The following is a 21,947-nucleotide window of genomic DNA, read 5'->3' as shown; positions in this document are numbered from 1 at the left end:
TCTGTACAGTAGGGTCGGGATATGTCGCGAGATAGAGTCCAACGATGTTCGCTATATACCAAATCGCAATATTTAATCACATGTAATCAATGGGGAAAATAGGGTTAGGTTCTAGAGGCCAAAAAAATTACTGAACTTGACTTAACGAGTTTATTGTCTTACTAACTAAAGCACCAATGAACACTAGACTCGGGAACAACAGGCTATTTCAATATCAACATCAAGGAACACCAGACTCGGCAGTAGACGCCACACTGCCACCCTCACTTGACAATCCCACACCTACATGAACGAACACCAAAAATATTAGTTATAGTATTAAATATTTTCCATTAAAGCTTTCCATTTTCTTCACTTCACTTTTCACATCACTAGCAACCCATTTACACTCGCTTTAGAAATTGGAATCTGCACCACACTCGCCATCCCGAGAACAACAGACGACACACTGCCACCCGCACTTAACAGTCATAAACGAACAATCCAAAAATATTAGTTACAGTATTAAATCTTTTCCATTAAGTTTTCCATTATCCTCACTTCACCTCACACATCTCTAGCAACCCATTTACACTCACCTTTGAAATTGTAATGTGCAGCAGTTGGCTGCTTTCTCGTCATTCACTCAGAAAGACTGAGCGGGCGAGCGTGAATGCGTGAGTGAGCAGCCACGGTGCCGCCTTTGGTGAGCAAATATCGCATTTGTTTGCCTTGGCGGTACATTTGAAATATTTCCTGCTTGATTTCCCTTGCGAAATAAAAAAAATATCGTTATATGTATAGGAAAATGTTGATAATTTTGGTAGCCGCGATATAATTTTTTTGTATAAAGTCGCGATATATCCCTACCCTACTGTACTGTACACTGTCAAATAAGAAATTAAGCAGGTTGCTCGTTAACCGAAAAATTCGTTAACCCGAAACCATTGTTTCAATGGGTTTTTGGGTAATTGGTTCCAGCTCACCGAAAATTGCCTAAAGTCAACAAAACTATGATTGGGGCGTTTAGGCATGTTTGAGAAACACACTAAGTCAGATATAACGGAAAAAATGATCAGAGAAGCATAGTAGGTGTAAACAAAAACAAAGATGGCAGGAATGAGTCAGGGCAGAGTTGTATATAGAGAGAGTTCAGCCAACTGGGCGCCATGTTGTTACTCAGCGGGTGAGAAGTCTTCTCGGGCTCTCTTCCACGTAGTTTATAAACATGATTATCCAATTGTAAACATGTATGACAATTTTGCTGAATAAACATCATCATCATCCTCTACAGTACGAGCGCAAACTTCTTCAGCTCAGTAAGAACATGGCGCCTGGTTAGCTGAACTCTATCTATGGCTCTGAGTCAGGGCAGTGCATAGATCCCTCTGGTGGCAAGAATTTGCACCACACCACCACCCGCCAAATTCAAACAGCTCTGCCAATCGTTGGATCTCTGGGGTATTAATAAAACTTGCGTGGTATTTCCCAGATATGTAATTGTCGGTTAGGTAAATTGACGGTCGGCGAGATGTCGGTTTTCCGGGTACACCTGTACTGTGCAACACTTGTGTCTATCTCTTCGTTCAGCCATACAACAGTACTGTACATATAACCTTATTTTATTCCTTGTATATTTAGTGTTGGTCCTGTGGTGTATTAAACTTGACTTTCTTCTTGTTTCAGGTGGCTATCATCCTGTGAAGATAGGCGACCTCTTCTACAACAGATACCATGTGATCCGCAAACTGGGCTGGGGTCACTTCTCCACCGTCTGGCTCTGCTGGGACCTTCAGTGAGTAGTCCTTGTCATTGGTCATTATTTAACATGTAACTCAATTCACTTGGATTAGACTCGCAGTTTATTTCATCAGGATAAGACTCACAGTTTATTTCATTAGGATAAAACTCCCCATTTTATTTCATCAGGATTAAACACCCAAGTTTATTTCACCTTAATATTAGATACTCCAGTATATTTCACCTGGAGATTAACTACATTAAATATAAACAAACCCTTTAGGTAGCATTAGGGTGATTAATCTTCAGGTGAAAATATGCAGGGGGTGTCTAATCTTCAGATGATACTATTACTCTTTCACTGTTGCCAAAAATACAAACAACAAGATTCAGATTTGTGGACCTGAAGCAATAGGTCGATACATTATACTGTCCGTAAATGCTTTGGAGTCATGAGTGTGAATCTAGGGGTTAGTGGTTCAGGGGGAGAGGTGAACAAACTGAATAAACTTTAGTAGATGACAGTACAGTTGTGGAAATGTGTTCCTACACTCCCTGTGGTAACCTTGGTCTCCAAACTGCAACGTCTCAGTAGTAAGTTTGCTATGGGTCATATAGGTTGGCTGTTTGGAGAGACAGGTTACCACAGGGTGTGGGAACACATTTCTGCAACTGTAGAAGGTAAGGTAAATTTATTTCATCTTGATACAGTACGGCGGAGCTTCAGAAACAACTAGAAAACTAGAAACAAAAGATACTGTATGCAGTCATATGCTTGAGAGTAATGTATGGGGTGAATAGGAAATGAATGATAAAAATGGAAATAAGGTAAAGAAGAGTTAGGTACAGAGCAGGCCAAGGTCTGCCTAAGTGCGATGAAAGAAATGGAAATTATAATCCCAGTTTATTTAGTCAGAAAAAAATATAGATATAAAGTGAATAAAGACAATAATATTGACCTAGCTGAGCCTATTGAGTGCTGGAGCTCTCTTGGTGGGAGGTGAGAAATTGGTAAAAAGAGAGGATAAGTGAAAAGTAGATACAGTAATAGGAGGGAGAAAGGAAGACTATTAATATTGAAGGAAGTGGTGCAGGAGGTACCGTCACCTGCACTTGTACTGTACATGGTATAGTGGTGTCGCAGGGGCAGATCCAAGGGGGTCCTGACCCCCCTCCCCGTTTTCATCAGAAAAGTACAATACTTTTTCATTAATGCAGTACTTGTACTGTACTCTAAAGTATTTACTATTTACCTCAGAATCTCTCCTAATATCAAATGCACATGGCCTCAGGATGCCCATGATATTGGTCAGATTTAAAAAAATTTCCGGGGGAGCTTACAGCCCCCGCCCCCCCCTCCACTCAAAACCCCCCAGCTGGGTAGGCTTGCTGTGCTCGCCATGTTACCCCACCCCCAACTTTTTGGATGCCCCTTTTTTATATTCTTGAATTCACTCTTGTGTCACTTGACAGACCTACCGTGCGAAAATCCTTCAGGAAGAGCTCACTACGCATGTGTACCAAGTTCGTGAATATTAATGAGATTTCTTGCGACATTCCTTCTGCCGTGGTAGTGTATTTGTTTTTACACAATTCTTCATTATAAATATAGATTTTCTTTCAATGCGAAACAGTTTCTGTGTTCACAGGGAGAGCCAGAGAATACTGTAGCATGGTAGGTAATTAATTTTATCTGTGAAAGTAATGAATTTGGACAATATTTTGACCATCGACGATGGCATCGTCTGCTGACTGACTGACTATCCACCCACTGAAGAACGATATTAGTCTAGATTCAATGGAAATATTACCCAAGCTTTCCTAAACTATCCATGCTGATATGGCTTTAAATCATGCCATTCTCTATGAAAGTGCTTTGTTATCACAGGGAGCTACAAAATTTAACGATAAAGTAAAATAGGTGCCTCACTGACACCTATTTTACTTTGTTGCTAACTCACAAAAATTCTTCTTTTATTATTGCATAAAAACAAACATAATTGCTGAGCCTGGAAGGTTGGTCTCTCTGGAATAAATATCACATGGTAATGTGTGACAGAACTTCCTGCCAAAATTTGCACATGTGTGTACAGTATTATGCAACCAGAAGGTTTGTCACATGAGTGGCTGGCATGTTTGTTTACATCGTATTAAAACTCCCAAAACAGCATTAAGGAACCCCACAATATAACACTAGATAAGCATTCGACATAGTTGCCACATCTCACAAAATGCACCTACCCCTGTATCAGGTATAAGTGCAGGCAACTATATTTCTAGGAAGCAGCAGTGTGTGTGTGTGAATGACCAGAGATCAGGATATTGGTGATTTTCAGAGATGGATGTTTAACATCAGTTAAACCAGATAAATATTTGAGTCATTGTTGTTGAAGGGTAGACCTGAGTAGAATGCATTCACTACATTAGTAACAGTGAGTGAATGACAATGAATGAAGAGAGTGTTTATTCATATTTCCAGCCAGTTTTCATTAAAAAGGAGAAAGTTTTAAGAAGTGTATAAAAGTTAGTGAATTAAAATTTTCATGGTCATAGCAACAAGATGCTACTGTAGTTATAAAAGACTTTTTTATTTTTTTTTATTTTGAATTTGAAGGTCTTTACTCACTGTGAAGAAAATTAATTGTTTCAAATAACTTACCAAAATGCTTCTGGCTTTGAACACTTCTATTTTCTTGTGATTATTTGTTTTTCTTGACAGTTATAAAAGTTACCATCTTACTGATAAACATTACAAGGATTTATCTCTTAATTTCCAGAGCCAAGCGGTTTGTAGCACTCAAGGTAGTGAAGAGTGCCTCCCACTACACAGAGACAGCCCTAGATGAAATAAAGTTACTCAAATGTGTAAGTACAGTATCTCCTCAACATCATAATTCTTATTAATTTCATAGTTAGATCCACCAAGTACGTACAACTAAATACCCCTCTTGTACTGTACTGCACAATACTCAGAAAAACAGGTCAATGATAGCAGAAACAGTGATCAGCAGTACAGTGCAAGACGTCAACTCTGGCTAACCATTCATCATACCATCTCTTGTACAGTACTTTAATCTGGTCCTGTCTTATATTGGGTTTGGATAATATCTTATTCTATTTAAACCAATCATTTAGAGCTGACTAAGTGAGACAGTGTACTGTACCTTACAATACTGTACATTGATCCATAGATGTCCATGATATTTTTTGATGGCACATTGTAATGAGTTTTATGGCTGTAGTGAGTTAACTCAGTTTTTATATTTTTCCACATTCCCCCCATGTCTGTCTTGTTGAAATAATACAGTACAGTATAGTAAAGGTTAGCTACTGACTCGTGTCTGATTCTCGATTGTGTTTCCAGAGCTGAGTATAGATTGTTTGTGTACAGTACTGTACTATACTGTACTGTAACCACAATATTTCTGACCACAGGTGAACTAGCCAAACTCACCTTAACCAACCAACTCTGTATTAGGTTATATTTAGTGTACTCTACTCTACTGGTACAGTATTATAAAACTACAGGCTGTACAAAAGAGAATAAGTAGGGAACTTTTTTAATAATGTATTGCAAATGTCAACTTAGGGAATCAAACCCACATTTTTATGGATAGAAATTTTGAGTATTATACAGTACAGAACAGTGCAGTATAGCAAAGCAAGATGTCCTCTTCAGAACCTGAATAAGGAATCTTTTTGTAATCTGGATGTGACTTCCAAAACAGTTAGCAGATAAGTGTAGTTGTAGTGCTGCATAAATACCTTGCATTTTTTTCCAGTATATATACAGTATAAACAACCATGACTTGGCCATTATTTTAGTACCGAGTCGTTTGTTTTTCTTGCAGGTTCGAGAATCCGACGAGAACGACCCAAAGAGAGATAAAACAGTTCAGCTATTAGATGACTTCAAGATCAGTGGTGTGAATGGAACGCATGTGTGTATGGTGTTTGAGGTGCTGGGCCACAACCTTCTTAAGTTTATCATCCGCTCCAACTACCAGGGAATCCCCCTCGCCAACGTAAAGAATATTATCCGTCAGGTAAATATACAGTACCTTTTTGTATGATTCCTCAGGTGTTAATAGGGTTCCTCTTCACATGTAGTACTGTACCACTTATCAATGGCTCTAAGTGTCATTGGTATTGTTTAACTTTGCCATTACAGTTGTTTATCCTCAAATAGAATACAGTACAGTACAGTATAATATACAGTACAGTATAGTCTGCATTTACGCGGATTTTGTTAGCGCGTTTGGTCATTTTCGCGGTGCCTTGCCAGAATGAAAATGCTTTAATTACGCGGTAAATTTGGTCATTTATGCGGCGAGCGGCTGGAAAGGTCCAGACTGCCGCACCATTTTTTACCCACGCGGTCCATTCTTGACCATACGCGGGAAGCGGCGTAGTGAGTGGTGCGCATTAGGCCGCTCTTACGTTATCGCTGACGTCATATGACGTATCGGACTGTGATTGGGCCACGCATCCTTACTTCCCTCCTCCGCTAGCTGTGATTGGTCTAATGTAACACAACGTGCCCTGCCACCAGAGGGTAGAAGTCTCTGACCTAGCAGGGCCTGTCTCATTGTTCTCAATCTGCGTATACAGTTCTCTCTTGTGCCTGCTATTCCTCTCACAACTCACAATGGCTTCCGCGGGACCCCCACCACCAGAGAAAAACATTGAATTACCTGGACCAAGCCATGATAATGTGAAGGAAATCATCGAGTTGGGGGGGAAACTTAAGCGCATCCTTGACAACGACCCAGACAAGCATCGGTATGATGCGTCTAATAACCATCTGACGAAAGTTATGGAGCCGTATATCCAGATCTATCTCGACAGCATCAATGCTAGTCGTCAACGTAGTATTGAGGACTTCCTCGCCCGCAACCCACCACAACCACCCCATGTCAGTGGTAGTGATATTGACAGTGAGGATATGGACTTTGAGAGGTTTGTCTGGGAGGCCCTGCAAACCTTTGCGAGTAGTAAAAGTGAAAGTGATTCACCGGAGGGCAACTAATCTGCCCTCTGCCTCGGAACCAGCCGCCATCCACGTGTGCCGACCCAGCTTTTCTACTAACGTAAGTGTTAAAAAACCTAATATTATTGATATTTCTCTTAATTATTAATTGTGTGTGCATACCATCATAAAATTAAGATGTTATTTTTGCTACAAGGTACGTACAGGAATTGTGTCAGAAAAAGTGGAGTTTGGGGGTCGGCCCAGTCTCTCTTTCAATTAATCCCATATGTTCTGTTATTTCATTTATGCATTTCTCGTTTTAAACGGTACTCCACTGGTTCAATTGACCGCGTAAATGCAGACAATACTGTACAGTACTATCTTCAAACTGTTATTACCATAAGGGTGGTCACTGTTGTGCTTTGGCTTATTCACACCTCTGCTAGTGTAAAGTCCCTCTGTATGTTTATGATAGATTTTTGTAACCAATCAATCAATTGCAATAAAGTATGTTACATAGCCTATACCTGTACGAGTACTAAAAGTTAGCTGGGTTAATTGTTAATTATTTTCATCAGGATTATAATGATAGATTACAGTATATAGAACTAGTTTTACCCGGTCACCACAAACTTTAGCTCTCATTGAGTAGTTATGTATATTTATTTTGGTGTCCAGTGTACTGTATATACAAGTACACAGTCCTTTTCTTAATTTAAACTAAGTGATAATTGCTGGAAAATCATATTTATAGTGAATTAGTTTTGAGAAAACCTAATCCACCATAATAAATGATGGATCGCATTCTAAATCCTCTATCCTAGACCCAGTATTTTCATGAAGGGACATAAGACAGAAAATCAAATCAAATCACAATATGTAGTGTACTGTACTTCGTACCACAGTGTCCACATGCTCTCAATTTGCCTCTCATGCTGCAGGTTGTCTTCAGTGACAGTGAAATTAACTGAACCACTCAGCTCTTAATCCTGTTTACATCCTTTAAAATGAGTGTACGGTTGATTTGTTGATGTTAAACACACGGCCGAGTGCTGAGTCTTGCTCCCCCCTCTCAATTTGTCTAAGCTCTGTACAGTATATGCAACTTAGTTCCTAAATTAAGATATTCTTGAATTTTAGGAATAATTGTAGAATATTTGAAGGTGCCACGATACTAAATGAATGGAGTACACAAACAAGTGGGGAGAGTGAGAGAGAGAGCAAGAGGAGACTTGTTACAGTGAACACCACATACAGTATATAATGGCTGGAGTTAGACTGCCCATCCCAATTCATTTTAAGACCCACAATCACTTTCACCTCAGCCACAGGGAATACAAAATGACTCGATGCATGCACTTTGAACCAAGGATAATATAGTAGTAAGGATAGTTCATCAAACACTTGTTTTACCCACAATGCACAGCTCTGTGAAGCCAATGTTGTAAACTCGCATCATCTGGTGACCTCCGTGTGTGCCTGCTTCTGCTCCTGGGACCAGTGTATCAATAATTATGGTTATTTGTGCAATATATGGGTGCACCAGCAAAGCTCAAATCCCAAGCAGAGAGCACATCAAGTATTACAGATTTCCCAGAGATAAGAAAACTTGTGATAAATGGATAAATGCCTACAAGCGCTCTGATAAAATAACACCACATTAGACTAGCCGAGAACTTATTTGAAGACAGTTCATATTTCTTTTGTCTCCTTAATTCTGGAATTTCTGTCGATATCCAGGTATCTACAGGAAGGCGAGATATTCATCTTGCTATATGTGGCCAAAAAGAACTCTGAACATATTTAATAATCTTGAAAAAATGTAAGTTAAGTACAGTACATCGGTACGTGGGTTTCAGGTGTCAACACTTAGCTTGTTTAAAGACGATAGGGGATTTCTTGTAATTTTTAATTCTACAATGTCAGTCCGTATCAGGTCATCCAGAAGACCGTGAGACATTGTTCTTGCCACGTCTGACAAAAGAAAACAATAATATTGCCCAGAATATAAGAAAAACCAGAGTTACATCACTTAATTCACCGGCGACGGTCGCGAAACTTGCTCTATTTTCTCTAGTAAACATTGTAAGGCAATATCCAACTGTCCAGATAACCATGTCTGGCAAAAGGAAAATCTTTGCATTACTACTAATAAGCTTAGAAATTTAATTGCTTTGTCCATGTCATCAGCAAAAAATCCCCGATGTTTCCTTTTTCCAATATCACTTTTTTTTTCGAGGACTGAGAACATAAGGCATTCATTTTGTTATACTGATCACAAAAGCCTTAGCCTTATGAGTATTGTAAAAAAAATGAAACAGTCAGATGTCAACCAAGGCAAGGCTGTTACCATCTGCAACTGCCCCCTAGTCACCAAATGATGTGCGTCACGTGCGTGACGTCATTGAATGGGGCGGAGCTAAAGTTTATGACATTACAGCAGTTTGTCTTTACTTTTTTTAGTCTTTGCTGTGAACCACACTTCATACATATGGAATACTTGTGGTTACAAGTAAATAAGTCAACTGAAAATGTGTTTAGAAAGAACTCATTTAGAGGAGGAGAAATAATATAGTAAATGTTGAGGTTAATAGTAAATATTATTTATCTGCAGAGTTACAATTTTAATCACAGTTGTTGGATCAGGAATCCTTGAGGCGAGAACACTGTTGATTCTCAATAATGAAGTATACTTATGATACAACTCAGTGTGCTGGTTCAGTACTGTATTTAGTATTTCTATATATACCCAGTACAGTGCTGTGTTCAGGCAGGATGCTGCTTGGGGTTGAAATATATCACAAAAAAATCATTTATGGTTGTAACCCTCAAAATAATTATATACTGTACTGTCATAAACAAAAGTTCTCTTACACTCTTGTCTGAAACTGTATCAAATGCAAATGAGGTACTGTACTGTACTCTACTGTACTGTACTACAGCAGGTTGTTGACCTGCTCCAGGAGTTCTAAGTCTCAGGATTGTAAGAGGACTTATTACTATACACATCCTGCACCACTTCCCGAGCACTGTTCATTCATCCCCTGCTCATCCTCCATTCCACCGCCAAGAAGCCAATTAACCTGAATGTTTATTTTTCTAGGTACTGGAAGCATTGGACTACCTACATACAAAATGTCAGATAATCCATACAGACATTAAACCTGAGAACATCCTCATGTGTGTAGATGAGACATACATCAGGAAACTTGCTTATGAGGCAACACAGTGGCAGAAGATGGGGCTCAAACTGCCAGGTTCTCTAGGTATGTCTTGTGTGTGAGCAGTAACAGAACACTATTCTTTTAATTTTTGTAGAGATAAAAGTGATTTTATTTTCCTCTAGTGTTTTATTTTTTGTATATTCAGATAGCTACTTTCATTTCAACTTTTGATTAATTCGTTGACAATTTTTTTTATTTAACAGTGAGCACAGCACCAAAGCATTACTCCCAGCCAGATCCCAATGCCAAGATGTCAAAAAATAAGAAGAAAAAGTTGAAGAAAAAGCAGAAGGCAAAGCAAGCACTTCTTGAAACCCAAATGAAGGAATTGGAGGAGATGGAGGAGAAGGAGGCACGGCAGGCCCTTGAGGCGTGTGACATAGCGACAGCTAACACATCAGGTGCGTCAGTTATAGGGGGCCCTTTTGAGTTGTGTGGAAGCGAAAGAAAAAGGCTGGACCCTTTTGAGTTGTGTAGAAGCGTGAGAAATAGCTGACCTCTTTGAGTTGTTTGGGAGTATGAGAAATGTCTGACCCTTTTGAGTTAGTTGGAAGTGTGAGAACTGGCTGACCCTTTTGAGTTGTTTGGAAATGTGAGAAATGGCTGACTCTTTTGAGTTGTGTGGAGGTATAAGATGAGACTGGCCCATTTTAGCCATGTGGAGGCGTGAGATGCGGCAGATTGTAACTCGGTAGACTCATGAGATGTTCATGGGGTTGAAATAGCTGCCGGCAAAATTGACTGCTTCACCCGCAATGTGGACCAGTTCATATTATTCCCAGAACAAAGAAAAACTACAAACTTGGTCTTAGTGGATCCCTAAACATGTCTGTGTATTTCATCACTTAGTCACTGCAGTTTGTTCTGTTTGTTTCATAATTTACAGCATGTAAGCCATAGCCCCCTGATCCAAAGCTTTTGCAAAGTTTTCTTATTAAATATTGATAAAAAGCTTTTTAGCATGAAGGTGTTGAGTCTCCACTGGTGGGGAGGAACTGTACTAGTATGACTTGGGGTTATTTTTTAAAGCAATATAGACAATTTGGCTTTACCTAGAGAATGGTTAAGCAATGGTGATGTCATATAGAGGTTACTTTGAGATGATGAGTAGTTATGAGATGTTTCATTAAAACAGTTTGGATTACGGTTGGCCCTCAATTGACCGTAGGATCAAGTTCTTGAAAACCTCGTGTGCATCGAATTTGCTCAAATTGAACATCGTGTAATTTATTACAGGAAAAAAGTAGTTCCATTTATGGGTCTCAAAAAAATTGCTGCTGCCCTAAATTTGCAATTTTCAAAAACATAAAAAAAAATTTGGGTCTTAAAATGATAGACAAACTTTATTAAACCTCAAACATGACTGTGGTAGCTGATGGCAGGCTGAGGGAGTACAATCTGTTAATTATGTTTATATCACTGTACTGTAATTGTAATTAACACATACAGACATGTTAAATACAATTAACATTACATTGATATTAACATGATTGGTACAGTACACTGTACAGCATTCACTCCTCAGTCTGTCATCAGCTGACACACTTCGTGCAGTATTGTTTACAAACACTCATCAGAAGTCAGAAACTGGTCCTCAATAAACTTAAAGATTCAGATTTTTTTGATAGTGGCTAATTTTTTATATAATTAATTTACAATATTTTTATTCAAATCATTGATACTGTGGAGAAATAGGCTTCTGTTGGTGCTGGAAAATGAGATTACTGAACTGTACTATGATTCAGAATATATAAAACAGTACTGTGTGGGAGTGTTTGCTCCTAGAATGGAAGAATATTACAGTACAGTGATAAGCTACAGAAAAAATGCTTCCCTTCTAAAAGGAAGAGTGTAAGTAAGGATATAACTTTAGTGCATCTCAAAATATTTTTCACCCTCAACCAAATGGTTAACAGCACGTATGTGTGGCTTCACTCCCTTGGCTTGGCTCTAGGTTCCAAAATATTCTCATTCAATAATCTCAAATTTATTATCTATTAAAACAGTATAGCATTATTACACCAAAAATTTATAAAAAAAACAATTGATATTAAGAAAAATGCAAATGACCTACAGTTTCTTTCTTTTTACAACCAAATAAACAAGAACATTACACCAAACAAATAAGTACAGTGGTCCCTTGGTTAACGAACACAATTCGTTCCACAGAGTCGTTAGTTAACCAAAAATTTCGTTAACCAAATCTATTATTTCAATGGGACATTGGGTAATTGGTTCCAACTCACAGAAAAAGTACATACTAAGTACTGTATACCAGTAATAGAATTAACAAAACACTAAATATAAACTAAATACAGTACTGTACTGTACAATAATAAATAAAAAACAATAGAATACTGTATTTTAACTTACTTTGAGGTGTGTATGTCGTATTACCGGCAGCTTTGTTTACATATCAAACTGCTGATTGTAGAGGCAGTCAATGATGACATGCCATATTCTTTACAGAGTGCATTGGTTCTAATGCCTTCTTCATGTTTCATAATAATTTCTGCACTGTATATTATCAATAGGTTAACTAAATTTCAGAATGACCAGTAATTTTAATGTAAAAATGCAAAAATATTCAAGAGACCAACAAAATCGATGTTCACTCCACTGTAAACAAAATTAAACTGAGAAGCATTGTTGGGTGATTCGGGGATCACTGTGAGAGGCCACAGGGGTGCAGGTAGAACTCGCCCTCCGTCGCTGGTTCTGGCAAACATCACAAGTCCTCTTCTGTTTCTTTATTTTCCACCTTTAACTTCAGATTTAAAGTTTCTTAGGGTTCCCCTCATATGTACTAGTAATCATTTCGTAGTACAATATACACGTTTGCACACACTGCTGACTAGAGTGCAATTATCCGCGGTCTGTGTTCCTGTTCGGGCGCCAATTGTCATGGTTTTCCGTGAATCAGTGGTAGTGGGTGTGGTGTCCCGCCCCCTTTCAGGAGGGAGAGGATGGAGATGACGTCTTAACTATGCCATGGTCATCTGGATACTACCTAAAATGAGGTTTTTGGGTGTGAAGCGATGAACAGTACAACACTGTTTCACTGCCCACCCCCCCTAAAGGCTGGCTAACATACACTAATGGAAAATACATGTCCCAGTTGTGCCTCGCCGGGTGTCTTATCACAGTAAAACAAACTTTGGAGTTGGTTGCGTGGGTAAGCCTAACGCAACCCATGACACCTTAAGGGAGCTAATTCGTTAATAAAAATTTTGTTAATCGAACCGTTCGTTAACCGAGGGACCACTGTATATATTGTACACGTGTTCATAGTGATCAAAGTTAATTATACCTGGCTACTACTCACACTAGAGTAGACCCTCTGGTGTGAGTTTTAGTACAGTAATACAGAACTGAGGTCGTATACTGTACTGTATAATGAAACCTCCATATAACGGACTTCTCTCTCTCTCTGTATAATCCATTAGATTTGGGGTATCATCTAATGGACCCTCGATGTAATGGACAATTTGAAGGTTTACTGTACAGTATTAGGTATGAGTGACTTGTCAGTGTGGTGATCCCATCATATATGCCACTACCTAACCTAACCTAGCTTAGCCTAACAGCATAACCTAACATAACCTAACCTAACCTAACATAACCTAGCTTAGCCTAACAACATAACCTAACCTAGCCTAACAGCATAACCTAACCTAGCATAACAACATAATTTAAACTTGCTTAACAACATAACCTAACCTCACCAAATCCAACCTAACCTACTTAGTACTGTACCAGTATTACCTAATCAAATGTAACCTCAAGATATTTAATACTCGGATATAATAAAACAGGGATGGCTAATTTTCATGTGATACAATAGTTTAGTTTTCATTATATTCATACAAACTTTACTTTATTTTGTGTCGAGATAACCAGGAGTTTACACGGCAGGAGAACAATTTATGAGATTTATATAGTGAGTCATTGTTAAAACAGAGGAGGAACACTAGGAAGTTTTGGGGTTAGGAATAGTGAAGAGAAACTCATCCGTAGGTTGTGTGGCTGTGGTTGTAAAAGGAGAAGAATGTACTGTAAGTTGAAAGGGTTAGCTTGATCAGAGGAGTGTGTGAGTGGGTCCGCTCAAGCCAGGGAACAGTGAGACAGGGTACAGAGACAGGGGAAACAGTGAGAGAGGGGACAGGGAACAGTGAGACAGGGGACAGGGAAACAGTGAGACAGGGAACAGTGAGATAGGGAACAATTAGACAAAAGTTAGCCAGGGAAGACAGGGAACAATGAGACAGGGCACAATGAGACAGGGTACAGAGACAGGGAACAGTGAGACAGGGAACAGTGAGATAGGGAACAATTAGACAAAAGTTAGCCAGGTAAGACAGGGAACAGTGAGTGCCTTAACAATAAATGAAGCGAGAAATAGACTGCAACATGACTAAATTCGTATGACCCTAATCTCACATCCCAAATCTTAAGTACTGCTCAGGCAAATAAAGTACAACCTCATCCCGTTAGAGCTTTTTCTTGGATGACCCTACGTGGAACAAGAGAGTAAATAAAATGTCAGAATCTTAAGAGAAAAGACCCGATTAAGTACATAATTGAGGAAAATCTTGGGATTGCACTTTAGGTTTAGCATAGGTTTACTAGAGACATTAGTTAAATCGGGAGTATATTTACTGAAGATGAAAATTTTGCTTATTTTTGTGTTTTTATTTATTTATTTATTATTTACATTATTGTTGGAGGCTGTAGACTATCTTTTATATTGGCTAGAATCCTGTACCAGTTGTGACAATAGGTTTTTTTATTTTAAATTTGGGATGAGAAAATTGGTGACAGTAAAGAACACAGATACATAAGGTATTGTGTTAAGAATGAAAGTGGATAAAAGGACCAATTGTGTTTATTAATATAATGACCGAAAGGGAAAGTAGGCAGGGTTGGAAGCTGGGTTTAAGCACAGTGAGGGTTCCAGGAGTGTTTGTCCATTTACTTTGGCATGCTCAAGTGCTCCTGGTGTGTATTACCTTAGCCACAGTCCAGTACGAGCTCCTGAACCGTCCGTTATAGCTGTGTGTGTGTTGGCTGGAGTTGTTGTTTATTTCAGTAATACAGTATAACTTATTGAGCTGAGTACAGTATATCCTTGAGTACGAGGACTCGACCGCTGAGTGCAAGACCTTATTGAATTCGAGGGGTTAAGTTAAAGGTGATGGAGGTGTGTGGATGTTGGTAAAACTGAAGTGTGAATGTTGGTAGGACTGAAGTGTGGGAATGTTGGTAGGACTGAAGTGTGGGAATGTTGGTAGGACTGAAGTGTGGGAATGTTGGTAGGACTGAAGTGTGGGAATGTTGGTAGGACTGAAGTGTGGGAATGTTGGTAGGACTGAAGTGTGAATGTTGGTAAAACTGAAGTGTGGGAATGTTGATAAGGCTGAAGTGTGAATGTTGGTAAAACTGAAGTGTGTGGATGTTGGTAGGACTGAAGTGTGTGAATGTTGGTATGACTGAAGTGTAAATGTTGGTAGAACTGAAGTGTGAATGTTGGTAGGACTGAAGTGTGAATGTTGGTAAGACTGAGGTGTGGGAATGTTGGTAAGACTGAAGTGTGAATGTTTGTAGGACTGAAGTGGGGGAATATTGGTAAAACTGAAGTGTGAATGTTGGTAGGACTGAAGTGTGAATGTTTGTAGGACTGAAGTGGGGGAATGTTTGTAGGACTGAAGTGGGGGAATGTTTGAAGGACTGAAGTGTGGATGGCCTTTAATTAATCCCTAGTGTAGTTTGAGATGTGGAATGACTGTGAAGTGTGTGAAGTTGACTAAATCGTGGAAGGACTTTATTGCACAGAGGAAATTGACACAAAGAAGTATTGGAAAGTTTACTGTGATGTGGAAGGGCAGGAATGATTTTGAGTGGACTGATGTATGGAAAAACTGGAATGCTAAGAATATATTGAAATGTGGAATCATGAAAAATATTCATAGGAGAAGACTGGAATGTTTAGGCAAGACTGTGATGTGGAGAGATGGAGGCTTTAGACTGTGGTATTGAGAGATGGAGACTAGATTGTTATGTGGATGGGCGGAGACTATTTAAGGTAAAAATGTGGAGAGACTGAAATACATATGCTGTATATTTTGCATGGGCCACCCCGCTTTGTATCAGTAAGGAATGTGTTGGTTATAGAACAGAATAAAAGAAACAAAAATTAGAGTAAAAATGGGAGAAGAGCTTGGTGTAATGTTGTCAAGAGTGCAGTGAGAAACTGATTACATAGTTGTTGTATACAGGGATCACCATCAGGGGGGGTCTTGACACACTGAACCACCACGCTCGACGCGGGAAAATTCACATCTGCTGCACTTCAAATCTCATGATAGTAAACAAAATTTTGTGCCTTTGACATTTTGTGCTTTATAATTACCCCCGATAACGACAATATGTATGAGCTGTCACATCGGAATCTCGAGTAGTAAACGCGTGACTCTCGAAACCTGAATTACGTGTGAAGCCGATACTCATCACACGCCACCACTATTGAATCACATGTCTGTGGTGATCCCTAGTATATAGTATCCTGCATGGTGCTTGTGTCGGTAGAGCTATATGCTACGTCTGTGAACCGAGTCATATTTATTTTTAGCGGCTTTATTCTTTATTTTGTTGTTTATTTATTTATTTTCTTCTTTTTTGTAAATAATTTTCTTTGTTACTCTTCAGTATGATGTTAGTGTTAGAACTTTTGAATGATATGAGTGTTTTTTGCTGTTTTGGTACTGGCTGGCTTTATTTCTGGGCATATGCCACTTACAGTACTATTGTGGCGGTCTGGCCATTTTAGATTGGACTTCCCTCATATATAAAACTGCTGCTGAAATTTCCTCAACACTTTAAAATCTCTGGCATCTACATGTTGTTCATATATGTGGTTGGTTTATAGGTACTATACAGTGCCCTTAATATACAGTATGTCTAAATAAATGTGGAAATACATAACTTTAAAAAAATCTGAGTAATAATTATAAAAATCCTAATTGTCCTCACCTACATGACCCTGAAGTAGGAACTGTACCAGATAGTATTGCCAAAAGTGAAAAGGGAGTTTCACCTGCAATTGGACATTTCTATAGTGCTTCCCTCTTGTTATATATCTCTTGTTATTCCTAAATTCCATACTTTTTGCCTCACTTTCAGTCTCTCTTCTCAATTTCATAACCCAAGTGTGTCATCTATCACAGCCTTCATAACCCAAGTGTGTCATATATCACAGCCTTCATAACCCAAGTGTGTCATCTATCACAGCCTTTATAACCCAAGTGTGTCATATATCACAGCCTTCATAACTCAAGTGTGTCATATATCACAGCCTTCATAACTCAAGTGTGTCATATATCACAGCCTTCATAACTCAAGTGTGTCATATATCACAGCCTTCATAACCCAAGTGTGTCATATATCACAGCCTTCATAACCCAAGTGTGTCATATATCACAGCCTTCATAACTCAAGTGTGTCATATATCACAGCCTTCATAACTCAAGTGTGTCATATATCACAGCCTTCATAACTCAAGTGTGTCAAATATCACAGCCTTCATAACTCAAGTGTGTCATATATCACAGCCTTCATAACCCAAGTGTGTCATATATCACAGCCTTCATAACTCAAGTGTGTTCTATACAGTATCACAAACCCTTTATAATTTGATTATTTGACATTCTCTTGATGCTGTCTCACTCAGATATCCTCATCAATGACTCATGTGTAGCCAATCACTGTCAGATCAGATTAGTGGGGTTAAAACCAGGCAAACCCTTAACAGTGATGGCTGAAACTAATCCATTGAGTAATAATCTCCTTACTGTTACAACAGCAGTGTTTCATAAAATGAGATACAGGGGTACTGCATGTGGAAGCAAAAGTTACCACAACATTGCTCATACTGAATCCCAAGGGCCAGGCCAATTTAGTCCACCTGTCTTGTACAGATTTGTTCCTGTCGGCCACATTCTTATACTAAGAGCCAAGAGTTTCTACTCTATACTTATAGCTCTTAAGAGGAACAGCCCTGCATTATAATCTTTTTAAGGCAAATTCTAGCCAAAAGTTGTTTATTTTTGGTAAGGACCCAGTTTGTTAGTTTGACTAGCAACCTAACTGTGTCGAGGGGACCAATTTCTCGATGCATGTAAGGCACTCTTATCTTTTTATGATATTTCCTTTATACCAGATACAGAATTGGTTTCTGGCCCAAAAGTTGGGGATAAGTAGTGTGAATATGTGATGTTTCTTGGTGCTATGGAACTGCCACACCTAAGAGGGAAATGTTCAGTGTTGCATTTTGTTATTTGCTGAGTATAATAACATTTTAGCTATGTGTTTTGTGGATCTTTCAAGGATTTGTTAACTTGACAGCAGGAATCCATTTCCAGCTTGAATTGCATCATTGAACCCTTAGACCTCGGGCGACGTTCCAGAACGTTAAGCTAATACAGTACAGGCATCCCCCGGGTTACGGGAGGGTTCCATTCATGAAAGTTTCCGTGAAACAAAATTCTGTATAATGCAAACCATTTTTCCCACACTGTATACTTCCACTATAAAAGTTGAGATGTGCTCCTAAGGAAATTTTTTGAGGTCCAAAATCGTGACACAAGAACATGTATGTATGAAAGTAGATGGTTTTAACCACATACGATGAGTCATTCATGATGAAACAGAAACGATGTTGAGTGCTGCAGCAGGAGGTGGTGAGGTGAGGTGAGGTGAGGTGAGGTGGTGGGATCAGAGTTACTGGGAGTTATCTCCTTAAAACATCAAGTTTAATGTCCAATGCAATTCCTTTATGGAATCTTTTATCTCCACTGCTTTCACCTGAACTTGATAGTCCTTTTCCACTCATTTTGAATAGGGGTACACAGTAACACAGATGGATAACTGAACACAAAATGAGGAAAGAATTCAAACTGAGCAGCACCATTGTTGTTGTGGCTGCTATCAGCTGATGAGGTGAGCAACAGAATCCACACAAAATAAATTTTATAATTTTGGTGAAATTTAAATTTATATTTCGCAAATTTTTTCTTTTGAAATTGTTAATAAATTAACCCAAATTCCGTAACGGCAAATAAAGTCCTGAACACTGATGCATAACTGAACTTAACCGAGGGAGAGAATTCTAACTGAGCAGAGCCATTGTTACTGGCAACTGCGGTGGTGAACTGCCTTGTGGACACCACAAAGATTTTAAAATTTTGGTAAACATTTGGGTTAAAAATCGTGATTTTTTTTTATTTAAAAAAAATCCCCTAAGGGCGAGTTTTTTCCCTAACCTGAAATTATGGTCATAATTTCAAAAGTCCAGAAGGGCGAAATTCTCTAACCAGAACTTTCGTAACATGGAGGATGCTTGTACTGTACAGTACAGTACAGGTATTGGCTTCCTCACTGCTAGATTTTCATTTTTGAAGCAGCCCCCTAGCGAGATGCTCTGTGGTCTGGCCTATTACTCACATCACAATGCTAGACTGCACCATATGAGAGGTAATTGTACTTATTTTAATGAGTCATAGCAAGCTTGCTATTTGAGATAAAAAGGTGGGGTTTCTTGCATTATCATTGTACAGTGATCCCTCGATTAACGAACACAATTCGTTTCACAGAATCTTTCGTTAACTGAAAATTAAATATAAATGAAATACAGTACATACTGTACTGTACAGTACTGTACTGTGCAATAATAAATTAAAAACAATAGAATACTGTATTTTAACTTACTTTGAGGTGTTTATGTCGTATTACCAGCAGCTTTGTTTACATATCAAACAGCTGATTGTAGTGTGGGGTATGGGATGTTTGGGTTCACACTCAGGATGGGATGGAGAAAGGAAACTCACAATGTGCTCACTGTATACATATTGTATTGGATGTACAATGCAGCTTGGTGCTGGGAAGTGGCAGCGTGGTTACAAGTGTGATGTAGAGAGAGCTGGTTGGTGAGGGTGCTCAGAGGAGGACAGCTTGTGGGTCGCCATGCTCGCCGGCGGGAGCGAGGGCCGCCAGGCAGCGGCGGAGGAGGTGGTGTTGCTTGCTGCGGCTGTAGCTTAATAGTTGACCTCCGCTATGTAAGGTGGCGCTGGTTGACCTAGACCATGAGGCATACACTGGGGAATTCGCAGGGTCGGCTACTCAGCGACAAACAGCGTTTGTAGGGGAGAAATCCACTACAATACTCCCCCTTCCCTCCAGGCGGTGTAGGAGACTTGTTGTCTGAAGGGTTGCATGGCACATGTGAGGCAGAACGGGCGGTGCATGCCACATGTGAGCCATAACAGCGATGGCGTGGATGAGCCGGCCGCTAGAGGAGACAACTGTCTAGATACACAATATCTGTGGGAGTAGAGAGGGAGAAAAAGGGTGTGTGGAGGCGATGAATGTTGTGCTTCCCTCACGGCAGGTACAGAGTCGTCAGATGCGCCTGCTGGGGTGTGTGGGCCTGGGTCAGGAGCAGGGGCTGCGTCAGCAGAAGCGGATGAGGGCTCGTGACAGCAGCTGGGTCCACGAAAGCAGCAGGGTGCAGGACAGTAGCAGGGAGTACCTGAGGGAGAAAAGAGGGGTGTGTTGGTCCGCACTCAGGTGCATGGGCCGCGTCGGGAGCAGGGGCTGCATCAGGAGGAGCGGCAGGGGGTACTGCTGGGCCGGGGGCGGCGTCTGAGGCAGGACGGGTGTGCTGGGGTCGGTAGGACGTGGTGCTTGGGGCAGGAAGAGGAGCTGGTGTCTGCTTAGAGAAGCAGTGCTGCTCTAGGGTGTCTAACCTGCGGTTTAGAGACAGTAGCTGTAGAGCCGATGAGAGCTGCTTCTGGGTGGATAAGCCAGTCTTCCATGTTGCTTGAAGACTGGGAGCGTGATCTATTTCTCCTCCATCCTGTGTGAGTGCGAATCTCCGGGGGTCACCATTTGTGGGGTATGGGATGTTTGGGTTCACACTCAGGATGGGATGGAGAAAGGAAACTCACAATGTGCTCACTGTATACATATTGTATTGGATGTACAATACAGCTTGGTGCTGGGAAGTGGCAGCGTGGTTACAAGCGTGATGTAGAGAGAGCTGGTTGGTGAGGGTGCTCAGAGGAGGACCAGCTTGTGGGTCGCCATGCTCGCCGGCGGGAGCAAGGGCCGCCAGGCAGCGGCGGAGGAGGTGGTGTTGCTTGCTGCGGCTGTAGCTAGAAGAAGGGAGAGATAGGTCACCACGAGGTCAGGTCTTATATAGCGGAGGTAGGCTTGGCTTAATAGTTGACCTCCGCTATGTAAGGCGGCGCTGGTTGACCTAGACCACGAGGCATACACTGGGGAATTCGCAGGGTCGGCTACTCAGCGACAAACAGCGTTTGTAGGGGAGAAATCCACTACAGTAGAGGCAGTCGATGATGACATGCCATATTCTTTTCAGAGTGCATTGGTTCTAATGCCTTCTTTATGTTTCATAATAATTTCTGCACTGTATATTATCAATATGTTAACAAAATTTTAATGTACAATATACGTATACGTATATGCAAAAATATTCAAGAGACCAACACAATCAATGTTCACTCCAGTGTAAACAAAGTTAAACTGAGAAGGGTTGTTGGGTGATTCAATCAGCTGATGGGCACACAAAAACTGTACTGTCTATATTATCAATATGTTAACTAAATTTCAGAATGACCAATAATTTTAATATAAAAATACAGAAGTATTCAAGAGAACAGCTTTCTTGATATTTACTTCACTGGAAACGAATGTAAACATAGAACCAATTACTGTATTGGCGGACTAGCCGATCAGCTGATGCGCACAACAAAATGTGTTTGTCGTAAGGATTTCATTAATCAAAGTTTTGTTCGTTAATCGAACTGAAAATCCTTAAGGGAGCTAATTCGTTAATAAAAATTTTGTTAATCGAACCGTTTGTTAATCGAGGGACCACTGTAAATAAATTATTTGCAGACAGTTGTATATGAGGAAATACAACAAAATAATCATTTCTATATGTAAGTGCGTGTAGA

General features: G+C 39.8%; 1 protein-coding gene across 1 annotated transcript in view; it reads left to right on the top strand.

The window, feature by feature from the left end:
- Positions 1-21,947, top strand: part of LOC121856188 (SRSF protein kinase 3-like) — a 137,345-nt gene that overhangs the window by 89,615 nt on the left and 25,783 nt on the right. The window contains exons 3-7 of the mRNA XM_042351532.1: positions 1,666-1,774; positions 4,497-4,584; positions 5,571-5,765; positions 9,795-9,957; positions 10,119-10,316. Of these exons, the coding sequence (XP_042207466.1) occupies positions 1,666-1,774; positions 4,497-4,584; positions 5,571-5,765; positions 9,795-9,957; positions 10,119-10,316 (753 nt within the window). The remainder of the gene's footprint in view (positions 1-1,665; positions 1,775-4,496; positions 4,585-5,570; positions 5,766-9,794; positions 9,958-10,118; positions 10,317-21,947) is intronic.

The sequence above is a fragment of the Homarus americanus genome, unplaced genomic scaffold (genome assembly GCF_018991925.1).
Source record: "Homarus americanus isolate GMGI-L3 unplaced genomic scaffold, GMGI_Hamer_2.0 scaffold48016, whole genome shotgun sequence".
NCBI classification, from domain to species: domain Eukaryota; kingdom Metazoa; phylum Arthropoda; class Malacostraca; order Decapoda; family Nephropidae; genus Homarus; species Homarus americanus.
This window is presented reverse-complemented; position numbering and strand designations above follow the sequence as displayed.